At 42.1% G+C, this 14,574-nt stretch overlaps 1 protein-coding gene across 11 annotated transcripts in view; it reads right to left on the bottom strand.

Moving 5' to 3' along the window:
- JAKMIP1 (janus kinase and microtubule interacting protein 1) overlaps positions 1-14,574 on the bottom strand; it is a 132,151-nt gene that overhangs the window by 91,099 nt on the left and 26,478 nt on the right. For 10 of the 11 annotated variants that reach the window (XM_063457757.1, XM_063457751.1, XM_063457754.1 and 7 more), the window contains exon 2: positions 554-823. In XM_063457757.1, the coding sequence (XP_063313827.1) occupies positions 554-682 (129 nt within the window). In that variant the 5' untranslated portion in view covers positions 683-823. Of the gene's footprint in view, positions 1-553; positions 824-3,287; positions 3,309-14,574 lie in introns of those variants that run through there. The other variant, XM_063457753.1, reaches the window with a different exon arrangement.

Raw genomic sequence — 14,574 nt, 5'->3', positions numbered from 1 at the left:
ATAACCAAAACCTGCAGGTTAAGCGGTCCAGATTCTTCTGTTTTATATTGCATAACAATGCAAAATCCTACCTTGTATTCTCAACGCCAAAAAAAAAAAAAGATATATTAAAAAATAAATGTAAAAAGTTTTTACTAGTAATGGAAAGTATGTAAATGAGTGTGTTATATAAATTCTAGCTAGATTGCATTAATATATGAATCTCATTTATTTGTGATTTCATAAACAGAGTATATTTGCACCATTAGATATTCTTATTACTGCATCACTTTCAGAATCAGGGATAGTGGAAAGGTATGCAGGCCTCCCAATTGTCCAGAATTCAGCATGACAGTCTATTTAAGGGTCCTTTCCCTCCGTTCCAGGTTTGTTCCCTGGTGTCCCATAGCACAAGCCCAACATTAGGTGCGCTGGTGCCATGATGAGGGCACTAGGACCATGGAGGGAACATTGAAACAGGAACAAAAGTGCTAGTGCCCCCACGAAGAAAGCTCTGCAGTGCTTTTGGTGGACCTAAAACAAACCAACAAGTAAAATAATGCCCATTGCCTACCTTGTTTTTTTCCTGCTGATATTCTATTTGGATATGCGTCAGTTTTGTCCTCAGTTCTTCATTCGCTACCTGAAAGGCCTCCATTTCCATTTCACACTTGTCTCCTTTGGCTCGATTTTTCTTTGACATGATGCTCACGATTATAAAACGTCACATACACCCAAACCTGTTTTACTAAAAAAATGTCTCTTTGGCACAGCTTATCAACTATTTTTCAACTGGAAATTTGTCTGCGAGTGACACTTCGCCATCCTTCTTCCCTCGGTTTACCTGGAGGGAATAAAAAGCAGAATGAAAGGTTACACAAATATAAACTATACAAATATCCAGTATTAAACTGGAACAAACTGACAACTGAATTCTCAAAGTGATTCTTTTCCCCAACAAGCCCACTTTGACCTGAAATTTGCAATTATAAACATATAAAATCTACACAATTCTCAGATTAGGGTATACACACAATTGCCAACGTCCAATTTAAAACAAAATTCAACCTCCGCTTAATAAGAATAAATGTGTAAAATCCTTTTTTGCTAAATGGGCTTCATTAATATCTTATTTGTCTGATTCTGTATACAAATCATTCTGTCGAATTTCAATTCCCCTTTGTAGTTGATGACGTTTCTTTGTAAACTTTACTACTTGCTGTATATCTATATTATAGGTTGTGCAGTCTCGGATTACAGCAACATTGAGTTCAAAGGACAACACTTACGACAATGACTGCCGGGGAGTTATGATGGATTTAATTACATTTTTCACATCTTACTAATACATATAAATATAGAAAACAAACAAAATATTAAAAGTCCTGCAAAATGACAATTCCTCTTAAACACTGGCCAACATTACAGAATCAGGGCGATTTATCAGAAAGAAAGAAAATGTCACAAGAAAGCAGTCAGAAATTATTACATAGAATATGTTTGTAAAGTAATGTACAAATTAACTATAAACTGTATTAGTAATTTGCATGCATTCACTTTATAGTTAACATTACGACAACATAGTGATACATGGGTACAGTGTTCATACACCTTTATGTTAACAAGGAGTCTCATTTTGCACAGCAAAACAAACAAGATTAAACACAAAGCAGGTCATGTGATCAGCCACTAAATTAGACTTGCTACAGAGAAGTGCAGAGTTCTATATCCACCTAATCTCTGGGAAAACACACACACACGTGATCCAAGCAAGGTACATACTAATCCCCGACGTGGCAGGGTTCGGATCCTGGTATTTACGCTCTGTTTCAGACAGTCATTTCTATACATATAGTTTTTAAAGTAAAACATAAGGGATTAGTGCAGGTATTTAACTATAATGGGCATTATCCACAATGACAGACACGTGCTAACTGAGCATGTGCAGTGGAAAGACTCCTTTTTAGACATTTTTCTCAAAATAAATAAAGTATAACCAATATTTAACTCTTTGACATCTGTGAACACTCACAGCATAAAGTTAATGACTTGGAAAAGAAAAGATTCAACTTCAAAAGGCCCCAATTTCAACCCGACCACTGACAACTACTTATATCGGTTTTACATTTAGAACTTGATAATAAATTTAATAAAAATTCTACTTCCAAATTCCTTCTCTATACAAGCCTAATGTTTTGATGACCTTGACGCCAAGCCTATACCACTTAATTTATAGCAACAATATTAACACAAGTTAATGTGTAAACACATTTATTGCACGTTAAATATACATTAGAGTTTGTATTGCCCTGATTATTCACAACAGTCTGAGCTTCTGCAAAGTCTGTATTCTGGGCAAACACAGACTGATAGATCCCCTAACAATTCCTGCATGTATAAAGGTTGTAGGATAAGGATCTAATGTTGTGTGTGAGTAAAGGGGCACACAGCTTCTATTCCTTTAAAAATAAAGGGAGATATTTATCAAGGAAAAAATCCAGTGCTATTCTGAGGCAAAGAGCAATCACTATGGAAACCAATAGAATGCATTTCAACATTTAGAACTTTGCAACAAAAATAGCCTCTGTTTTGCCTTCAGTCTCCCCAACATTTGCTGCCACATTATATCCAGAGCAGGAAGCTTGGTATGAACTCTGGTTTTCTGCCCATCTGGCATATGCCAGTGAATAATATACCCTTCCACATTAAAAATACTGTTCCAGCAAAAATTGTGCACTTGCATAACCGCACACTCATACATTGAGTGAAAAATAATGTAGACCAACGAGAAGCCTTAGAGGAAAGGAAAATATTCTAAAGATTGGGTTTAGAATCTACAAGTACATTAAAGTCTGATAACGTTACTTTCTCGAAATACAAAACTACATTTTCCACGTGCAAGATATTAATAGTATAGCTGCTCCATTTAATCTTTGACGGCCAGCGGCAAGCTCAGCGCTTTTTGCAAAGCAATGTGTTAGCCAAATATCTGGCACACAAAAAAAATCATGAATAAAGCAAAAAGGAAATGTGAATTTGTAACATGCAGCATCTACTCCACAGAGCAAAATGACCAAAATCATGCGCTTTTCTAACCTTGCAGTCAGAGTATAAACAAACAATGCAAAACAAAAATTAACAAAATAAATACAATTAAACCCTCCACCCCGCCAAATTTAAAAAAAAAAAAAACAACACATTAAAAAGCATTGCACTCTAAAGAAAAACTGAATAAAACTGACTAAGCAGAGAACCTTGTATTATACTAGGTCTGGGTCCTAGATGAACATTTATTCACACTGGCAGACCTGATGAAGACCACTGAAGATGAAGGATTTTTACTTGCCCTTAGATGCTGAAGTTAAAAAGCTGAAGAAAGGACAGTTTTAAATCATCCGCAGCATACCTGGCCAGCACTGACTATCCAGGCTATAAAGTCACAATCATCCCCATAAACAATAGCTTGGGTTCCAAAATCTATTATATTCAAATAGGGAGAGATAACATTTAAAAAGCTGAAATTGTATCCAAACATAGATTGGTGAAATAAAAATAAAACATTTACCACGAGGGACTTATTTTGAAAGTACTCTTCTTGCTTCTCAGCACTTCCTATGCATCAAACCACATTTCCTCATCTACTGACTTTGCACAGAGCAGAAAGAGGTCTTGTAACAGTGCTGACTGCAGGTTGTGCAACACAGATAACACTGTTTACAGCATCGTAAAGTGACAGTGTTGTAATATATGTTGTAGTATTTACTTCACTAAGATAATAAAGGGCAGTCTTCATAACAAAACAAACAAAAAAAAAACCTCAATACAGTGTTAAAAAAAAAAATCTAGAGGCAGATTTATTTTATCAACACATCAGAAAAGTTCCAATAATGAAACGCTGAGGATAAAAAAAAAAAAAAAAACCAAAAAAACAACAACCTAATGTTTAATTATAATTCTGTAAGGGACCAAATAATATCCACAGACATACCACAAACTTACATAATGCGTGCACACACACACACACACACACACACACAGCCAGCACACATGCACAACACCATACACAGCCTAGGTATATACATATAAAACCAAACAAAGCAGGACCAAACTCTCCTACATACATCAAAAATAGAAAAATTAAAAAACTAAAAGTTAGGACTGGCAGCCTAAGGTGGCGTCAATGCGTTATTTCAGCACAGTGCTACAAAAGTTGCCTACCCCTACTCGAAATTAATAGAATTACAATTCAGTTTACATTTGTTGGAAATATTTTACAGTTGAGTAACCAAATCCTATACAGATATAAAACCACAAAGACACTGGGTCTATGCACGGAATACAAAATTCACAAAACCTGAATGCCCAGTGATTAGAAGGATTTGTACTATAGATTAGGTTCACTACTATGTTTTACTTTACACTGGCCTAGCCTTACACAATTTTCTGGGTACACCATAAACCATCTCAAAATGAACATTGGGCGCTTTAAACAAAAGGTCATGTTCTTAGTAGTGAACACATGCTTTGTAAAAACCTTAATTACCTACTAGCTGCCAAGTCACGTATATTCCACAGGCACACTATTTGAATGAAAAGCCTTCAAATCATTGGAGAATGCATGAATAATTTACAAGCTATAGGTGTTCCCTTTATTTTATTTGTCCCATGAAACATGAGATTATAAGCCCATCCCTGGCTTTTACCAGACTACATGCTTTAAATAAACTTTACTGAAATTACAAGTAAAAACTTGGACAGTTTATTTACATCCTAATAGCCAAGCATCATTAGACCTATGACCATACAGATTACAGACCTATTCATAATTTCACAGAATTCTACAGAAAAAGCAGAAGCTATAACATGCCTTAAAAAGAGAGAGATGTAAAAAGGTAAACATGGAACTGAGAGCAAATTGAATATACTTCCTGTTAGTTTAGGCTTTATTTTATAATTAATTACTTATATATTTGTTTAAAAAAAGGTAAGTAAGCTGGCTGTAAATTCCGATTTCACCATGTTTTTACCCAAAGTGAAGTGCAAAAAAAAAACAAAAAACAAAAAAAAACAAAATACATTGCATTATGTTTCTTCCTACATGCGTGTCCTCTAAATAAAGATTTAAAAAAAATAACATTGCAAGGAGGGCTGTGCAGCGATATCTCTAAAGAGATTGTTCAGAGACACCTCACAGATAAGAAGTGCTCAACTTACCATCGCAGAAAGAAAGGATGGCTGTAAATATTTATTAAAGAGGAGGGAGAACAAAAATTAATTAAATACAAGGAGATAAAAGTGGGCCAAATTCACAGCAACCAGAAATGATTCCAGTATCAAAAACTCTGCCAATGGTATAGTATCGATGCCAAGTGACAGAAAAAAAGAAGAACCCTTCTACAAATATTTCCTGCCCCTTTTCCATGGAATGGTCATAATGGTTGTGCCATCAGTGGTAGGCAATGGTATTTGGATGTATTTAGCCTCTCATAAAGCAATTAAAGGATACCTGTAGTCCCTTTTCAACTTGTGCTCTTTTGAAAGTACCTAAGATTCTGTCTATACATTGTGCAAGCAGTTTTGCTAGCAAATGCATAGTTTCAGAGAGAAACCCATTTTAAAATTGGGTTTTCCTCCCTGCTCTCAGTAAATGCCTCGGCCGAGCCATTGACGGACAAGGAAAAGCAGAAAAGACCCCTCCTACATGAGGTCCTTCTACTTTTCCAAGTATAGCAACAATAGCGCATGTGCTGCAGTTGCTATGGAAACTCCCTAGTAGCTAGTGCTTCTAGTGACGTGACTGAATGACTGAGGAAGTCTGCCCTGCTTGGGGATGTGTCCTCAGGCAGGGCAAAATCAAAGATGGCAGGAGACAAAGCAGATGACAGGCCGGAGGTGGGTGTTACATGAAGAGTTAGAAACGCGAAGCATTAGGATGGAGCAACTGGAACAGAGGAGAGTCAAGGAAATCTCCAAATTGTACACTGAATACATTATGTATCATTATGATAAATGTTATAGTCAATGTATATTGGAGCGATTTCATGCAGGTTAAGGTCTTCATTAAAGAGTCACTTTAAATATTCAGTGCATAAGGCGATATAAATTGCTTAACACAAATCTTTTATAGAAATTTCACATTGAAAGTAATGTTTTACTGACCCAGTGTAGAATTTAAATTAAAAAAAATTTGTAAACTGCATTAATTCGACAAATCATGCAAGTACGTACTTTTTTTATGTAAAAGTAATCCATTTTGCAGTGCTGAAATATCTTCAAGTCTGCTTACATGCCCTACTTTTAAAAGCTTTTAACATGAACACAAGTAGTTTCCTGGAATGAATGCATTTACAATGAATTATTCATCTTTTCCCAACAGAAGCATTATTAAGGATGCACAAGATGCTGGGCAATAAACTCAGGCTCTATGCAGTGAATTCCCACCCCAGAACCAGTGCTATAATACACAACTGTCACCGCGATATTTAAAAAAACTCAAACTATCATTAATAGAGATTAATTGCCCTTAAATAGATTAAAGGGACACTATAGGCATCAAAACAACTTGGCTTAATGAAGTAGTTTTGGTGTATTGATCATGCATCAGCAGTGTTAGTGATCAATAGTCTGCCATTTAGGAGTTAAATCACTTTTGTTTCTGTTTGAGCAGACCAGTCACACCTCCCCTGGCTGTGACTGATTCTGCCTGCATTATCTATCTCCTGCTCTTCCAAAATGTAACTTTAATTACACACAGGAGGCTCCTGCAATGCCTAGCAAGATATTAGCAGTGCAGTTGATAATACATTCTAAACTAAACAGCCTGTGCAATAAAGGAAGTATAAACATTAGATCTCACTTTACAGGAAGTGTTTAGAAAGACTGTGCAAGTCACATGCAGGTAGGTGTGACTAGGGCTGTACAAACAAAGTGATTTGACTCCTAAATGGAAGAGAATTGAGCAAGGAGACTACGTTTTGCCTCGGTTCTTCCATTAGGATTTCATTCAGTGAATAACCTTAAGTGTCTCACCCTCTGACCCACTGCGCAATATAGAGTCTGCACGCCATAAGTGTTGGTGTGGTGTGTGCTGGCTGTATGTAATGTGTTTGTATACTGTTTTTTGCCTCCTCCTGCTTAGTTTAAGCTGACTAGGTGTCTAGGAGTCCAGGTGGTCCAGCATGGGAGTGAGAAGTCTGCATCTCCAAAAGGTAATCGCTCCTTTCTCTAGCAAGTCACCTAAAAATGTCAGCTTTTGAATGTTGCGGTCACTAATGGATAATTCACTAAACTCCAAACTCCATTTTGCTGTAAATGGTGCCATTCAGAACGAGCCTGAATTTGGTATGGTCTTCAGCTGGATGACAACCACCTGATGGTCTGAATGCTTCAAATTCAGGCCTGGATTAAAATAAATAAATAAAAAAACTCTTTGGAGAACAAATCGTTAAATAACCCTCAGCAGTGCTCTAGCCAGCTGCCACAGTAAAAAGGTAAAGAAAAAAAAACAAAAAGCTTATGCGGTCAATAAGACCCCCCACATTACCATAAGGGAGGTTTAGAACACCCCTATGCCCCCACTTGCCGCATGCTTAAATGTTTAACGCTAGCGACTGGGCAACAATTATTGCCCAGTCATTAAAAAGGCCCCATGCTGTGGGGATGGTGCCTGTGAAATACGAGGAGGGGCATTGGTTGGGGGGACATTAAAATAAAGGGGGTAGACAGATCACTGTTTTCCCCTGCCTCCACCCGTGGCCAGCATGTGGGGGTCTAATTATAATATTAAAGGAAGAGAAACTAGTGTAGGTTTCTAAATATTTAAAAGAGTGGGGGGTAGATATGCCATGACCAACCACCTCAAATAGTGGCGTGTCCAGTGGTGTATCCTGGTTTTGTGCTGCCCTAAGCAGGACAAAACTCAGGAATCCCCCCCCCCCCGCCACCCCCACCCAACCCTTCCCCCCGCCCTCTAAAAACACACACACACACATTCACTGACACATACGCATACATTAGCTAACAGAAACACACTCACACACTAACAGACACACTTACACTCACACACTAACATACAGACACACACACACCCACTAACAGACACACAGACTGGCAAACACACACCCACTAACAGACACACTCACTCACATTAACACTTTTTTTTAACCCCCCCCCCCCCCCCAGCCTCCTTACCTTTGGGAATGCTGGGGGGTTCTATCTCCCTGGGGTCTAGTGGGGCTGCCTGCTGGGCGGGCGGCCGCAGAGTGAGGCTATGAGCCGGAATATGACGCGCAGACAGCTCAGGGGGAGCTCTCCCTCGCAGCCGCCCGCCCTGCAACCAGCCCAGCAGCCCGACTGGCATGTCAGTTAGCCGCAAGGCTTTTTTTGCCGCCCCCTGGAAAATGCCGCCCAAGGCAAATGCCTTGTTTGCCTCGCGGCTAAAACGTCCCTGGGCTTGTGTCCCCCCGCCCCTGTGGTTAGGGATTTGCAACCCCCTAGGACTCTGATGCAAAAGAACAGATTTTAATCCAGACACCAAATGCATCCAGGCGATTGCTGCAGATTCGCTTGGGCCAAACAAATTCTGACTAAATTGCTATTGCAGTCGGGATTTGTTGATTTCACTAGAGTTTGTCCATACAGACAAAATCCAATCTTTAGAGGAAAACCCCATAAGAGTAATGTTGAAATGGTGTTGCTTTAAAGCAAGCATGTCAAACTCACGGCCCACAATGAACATCTTTGAGGCTCGGGGAGCACATGCTTGGTGTTAACGCAGAGTAGGCACCAGCTTTCTCCACATTGCAGGTACCTACTCTGCTAAAATGTTCACGGCCAGAGAGGAAGCAGGATGCTGGTGGCGAGGGAGCTCAGTCTTCCTGCTCCTCACTGCTCCCGCCCCGTCTGTAGTGATGCCGGGTGCAGGAAGGAGATCTCCAGATAGAAGATCCCCACTGGACCCCAGGGAATTATGTGAGTGTGTGCAAGAATGTGTAAATGTGTGTGTGTCTGTCAGTGAGTGTGTGTCGGCCAGTGTTTTGATGGCCGCAGCTGGACAGTGGAGTACCTGGAGGCATTCCAACGTGACATCGACGTGCTCCATCCTTCACAGGGTTTCAGGAAGTAGCGCTTTGGCACAGTGTGCAGATTGCACCATTTGGGGTATACCAGAGGCCGGACGCCGGAGTCGCATACTGGCAGCGGCATTGTGAGTGGAGTCTGCTTGTTGGCTAGACGGGGTGCTGGGATTTAGTAGAAGGGGATGCTGGGGTGTTTTTTATACTGTACTTTTTAAAATAAACCTACGGTTCTACGAAAAGGGTTTTTTTTGCGGCCCACATAAACTTAAACCTGGTTTATTTGGCCCGTGCTAGACTTTGAGTTTGACATGCTTGCTTTTTTTAAGTGACTGATGATACACGGACGCTTACGGTTGCTTAACTACAGCACTGAGCACAATGCCGGTGATACAGTTTTCAAAATATAGTTGCACTAAGGATCATGTTTCCCAGCCAAGCGACAAAGTGTGTGTGTGTGTGTGTGAGATATACGTAGCAGTGGAAATTGTCTTCAAAGCAGGTACCCCCTCCCCTCAACCAAAGGTCCTCCTGAACCTACTACCAAACCATAACAATTAGTGGCGCTATTCAAAACATCTAATTTGTTTAACGTGGCATAATAATGCTGCACTCTTATAATAACATTACAAATTACATTTACATGTAAAGTTAGCTATAGCAATTGCAATCATTAAATGTATATGGTGTGTATCGAGCTGCCCTAATTATTTTTTTCAAAATTAACATGTTCAGAAATCTATATTTACATTTATGGCCAATACATTATCTACTTAAAAACCACTGCCATAAATCCAGGCTTTGATATTTCAGTTTGCTTCCAGGTCTATGAATGCATCATGTGAAAGGTTTCCCAGAAGGCAGCTCCAAGACGGAGGCACATTTTATTTTATTGTCCTCTTTTACAGCCCTGCTGGTGTCTGCCAAATGCAGCGAGAATGCTAGCGGAATTGTACCGTGCTGACCTATTTGGTATTGCAGCTTTAGACTGCAAACGGAATATATTTTTTCATCTTCATAAAAATTAGACCACTCAGATTTAGAGGCCATATTGGATCACCACTGCATTATTGTGTTTATTTTAAAATTTGACAGTGTTGGCTTGTTGATTTTAGGTGATTGCTCTGGTATAAACTCCAGGGATACTTGCCAGGATAACCGCAGACAATGCACCATAAAAATGGGTAATAAAATCCACCATACAATGTTCTTCATAGGGTACTTCTCATGTAACCTACAACTTATGCTCTTTTGAAAGAACATAAGATTTGCTAGCAAGATTTGTGGGTGATTGGAAATTGTAGCATCCAGTATGTCCACTAAGGAGAGGAAAGAACAACGCAAAGTCCTGAGTGTAGAGCAAACTGATCTAATGATGTGTTTGCACTACGCTTTTTGGGGACGCCAGGAAAAGTCGGGACAGCGCAACAGGACCCTGAAATTGGTACGGTGCTGCAGAAATTGCGATAGTTGAGAGGCGCAAGCATGGTGAATATCTCTAAATTTTACACTGAATACATAATGCCCCTATGTGATATGATGTATTCCATGCATTTGGCGCTATATTATGTAAAAGCTAACCTGTCGTGACAGATTCACTTTAAGAATTGTACGAATTAAAACAATCTGTAATAAATTCTAATCAATACCATCTGGAAGAAGCAACACTGTAACCTCCATCTATAAAGCAAATATGGATTTCTCTCCATAAAATTTTTTTTTACAAAAGTGTTTGGTTATTCATTCAGGCAGGAACTGCAGGAAATACAACTTTTAGGCTGAAATAGCTCAAATGGAAAAACAAAATTTCAACAGAGCTATTTTTCAGCCTGGCTAATATGGCTTTAAAATGTGCAATTCCATTGTCAATTCTCCACAATTCCCAGATTTTACTAGTAACATGACGTAAAGTCATGATTTTATTAAAGACACGGAGGCGAGTATTATGCATAACTCTTTCTTTATTTCCTCAGCAGCAAAGATAGAGGAATATAAATATTGTCAAAAAATGAAAGAAAAACTGTATAGGCATAACGGGTAGCCAATCACATGGTAGAGGAAGTGGCTATATAAGTCCTGTGTCTCCCACAATCCCCCTCTTTCTTGCGAAAACCGAAGACCAGGTAAGAAGAAACGATGTCCTACTTGATGAGCACAGGAAACAGGAACAATGTGACAACATCAAGCTAAAAAAGACAGAGAAATATGGTAATTTCCAGACTCAAAACTGTAGACTTACCAAACAGCATCATAAGGAGTCACAAACAAGAAACTGGATTCTGAAATACAAAAGATAAATAATTAGTGAACATAATAAGACGTACCAAACCATCCAATCATATAAATAAACATATATAATCAATACATACCTATTGAACAGGAAAAACCCGTAGAGTCTCAAGCATCTCGTATCCCCATTCCACACCGGGAGGGCGGGAGGGAATAATACTCGCCTCCGTGTCTTTAATAAAATCATGACTTTACGTCATGTTACTAGTAAAATCTGGGAATTTTATTAAAGACACGGAGGCTCATATTATGCAAGTTCAAAGCTGTGCAACTATTCGAGATGCGATGTGTTCAATAGGTCTGAAATAGAAATCTCTAAAAGTCGATTCTCTGGACCAATCTGCCGCCCGCATGATATCCTCCAGACGACATCCGACTGAGGAGGCTTTAGAAGCCATCGCTCCCCGTACAGAATGGGGCGTAAACACAGAGGTGTCTATACCCGCAGAGGATAATAGTTCACGCATCCAACGTGCCAGGGTAGGTGTAGAAACCGGTCGATGAGGCGACTTGAAAGATATGAACAAATCGTGTAGATCGGCAGAGCGAAGGGAACTCGTGACATCCAGATAAACTCTGAGGCAATCCACCGGACAGAGCGCCGGACAGCCAGGAAACCTGGGATACGAAAAAGACTTGGATGCAGATTTAGTCCTCCTGGATATATCAAAAGTAACACCTTCTGGGGTGAATGCAATGGCGTCCCAATCCATGGCCCTGACGTCAGAGACCCTCTTGCAAGAGATCAAACAGAGTAACATCACCAACTTGGATGACAGACGTTTCAAAGTCAGCTCCTGATTAGGGTACCATGAGGAGAGGAACTGCAACATCATGTTAACGTCCCAAAAGGCAGAAAAGCGAGGCCGAGGAGGACGAGCAAGGCGGATACCCTTGAGAAGACGACATACAAAAGGATGCCTGCCGACAGGGGAACCATCCAAACCCCTGTGTCCGGCCGAGATAGCCGAGCGGGAGAGGTTAATCGTGCGGTACGCCTTGCCTGAGTCAAACAGGGACGTGAGGAATTCTAGGATCAAAGGCAAAGGGGCAGATACGGGATCCACTGCCCGTTCCAAGCACCAACCAGACCACGATCTCCATGAAGCTCGATAGGCAGTTCGAGTGCCTGGGGCCCAAGCGTTATCGAGGAGTAGGAGAGTTGTCTGCGGAACGTCTGGGACAATCCAAGGTCCCCTGAAAGGAACCACGCTATCAGGGGTAGCTGGTGTTGTAATACTAGCTCGTGTGGGTTCCCATCCGGGTCTAGAAGGAGGTCCTGGAAGATTGGAATCAACCGAGGATAATCGATCGACAACTCCATCAAGCGGGGAAACCATGGTCGAGATCTCCAAAGCGGGGTGATTAGTGCTACACAACAGTCGTGGCGAACCAGTTTCGAGATCGTGCGCGCCATCATGTTGAATGGAGGGAATGCGTATAGCAGACCCCGTGGCCATTCTTGAAGGAAGGCATCGGTCGCCACCGCTGCCGGATCCGGCCTCCAGCTGAAGAACTTCGGTAGCTGAGTGTTCAGACGAGATGCGAACAGATCCATCTGGAACTTTCCCCACAACATGTCCAGGCTCTGGAACACCGAAGTGTGTAGACGCCAATCTCCAGAGTCTCTTAAGTGTCTGGAATTCCAATCCACTCCCGAATTGTCTAGTCCCGGGATGTGTTCCGCTGTTACCGAGACGTTGTTGAAGAGGCAGTATTGCCAGAAGTCTTTCGCCAGAATTGCCAACATCTTGGACTTCGTACCCCCCAGATGGTTTATGTAGCGGACCGCTGATACGTTGTCCATCTTGAGGAGAACGCAGCAATTCGCCCGTCCTGGGGTAAGGCTGCGGATCGCGAAAGCTCCAGCCAGGAGTTCCAGGCAGTTGATGTGCAACGATTTCTCCACGTCGGACCATCTGCCTCCTGTGGAAACGTCGCCACAACGAGCACCCCAGCCGTGCAAGCTGGCATCTGATTCGATCACCACGTCCGGGATGGAGCCGAAGATGGCTCTCCCATTCCACGCCTCCATGTGTGCTAACCACCACACCAACTCGTCTCTGGACTCTGCGTCCAAGCGTATCCGAGACTCGTAGGAGTGACCTGACCGAAGGTGTGACCCCTTGAGTCGCTGGAGGGCCCGGTAGTGTAGTGGGCCCGGGAAGATCGCCTGAATAGAGGCCGCGAGAAGGCCAATTACTCTCGCCAGCTGTCTGATGGACAAGTCTGCGACACGCAGAGCTCTTCGAATCTCCTTCTGAATGGCTTTCACTTTGGAACTTGGTAGAAACAGGAACTGTTGGACGGAGTCCACTCTGAACCCCAGGAACTCTATGGACTGGGCGGGATCCAGGACCGATTTGTCCCAGTTGATCAGAAAACCCAACTTCTGTAGCAGGGTGGTAGTCCATTCCAGGTGTAGAAGGAGATCCTCCTTCGATTGGGACAAAATCAGAATGTCGTCCAGGTAAACAATGAGGCGAACCCCTCGGGTACGGAGGAACGCCACCACAGGCTTCAGAAGCTTGGTGAAGCACCAGGGGGCCGAAGAGAGACCGAAAGGCAGGCAGGTGAAACGCCAACGCCGCCCGTGCCATGTGAAATGGAGATAATCTCTGAATTCTAGAGCAATGGGGACCGTGAAGTAAGCGTCCTTCAGGTCTAGTTTGGCAAGCCAGTCCGACTGGCGCAGAAGGTCCCTGAGGCAGTGTATACCTTCCATCTGGAAGTGTTGGTAACGCAGGAAGGCGTTGAGGGGACGAAGATTTATTACAGGGCGAACTCCGCCTCCTTTCTTGGGCACTAGGAACAGATTGCTCGTAAAGCCCTCGGCGGCGAACGGCAGTTCCTCTATAGCGCCCTTGGAGAGCATCTCTCCGACCTCCGCGGAGATCATCTCGTCTTGTTCCCGTGGAAGGGACAGTTCTCTGGGGGAATAAAACTGGACAGGCACTGAAACAAAATCTAGGCGATACCCCCTTACACACTGCAGAACCCAAGCATCCGAGGTGAGCTTCGCCCACTCTCGGTAAAATAAGGCCAGCCTCCCCGCTACCTGAACGGGAGGGAAAGAAAGGGTACTCACCGTAAGGACGTCTGCTGGTGGCACCGCTGCGGGGGTATCTGGAGCCCCAAGCTCGACCTCTGGCTGGGAAGAAGGGAGGGGTTCTTTGGTCCTGAAATCCCCGGGAGGGAAAAAAGGAACCTCTGGTAGCGCGAAATGCGCCTC

Source organism: Pelobates fuscus, chromosome 6 (genome assembly GCF_036172605.1).
Source record: "Pelobates fuscus isolate aPelFus1 chromosome 6, aPelFus1.pri, whole genome shotgun sequence".
NCBI classification, from domain to species: domain Eukaryota; kingdom Metazoa; phylum Chordata; class Amphibia; order Anura; family Pelobatidae; genus Pelobates; species Pelobates fuscus.
The sequence above is the reverse complement of the archived record's forward strand: the minus strand, read 5'-3'. Positions and strand labels throughout refer to the sequence as shown.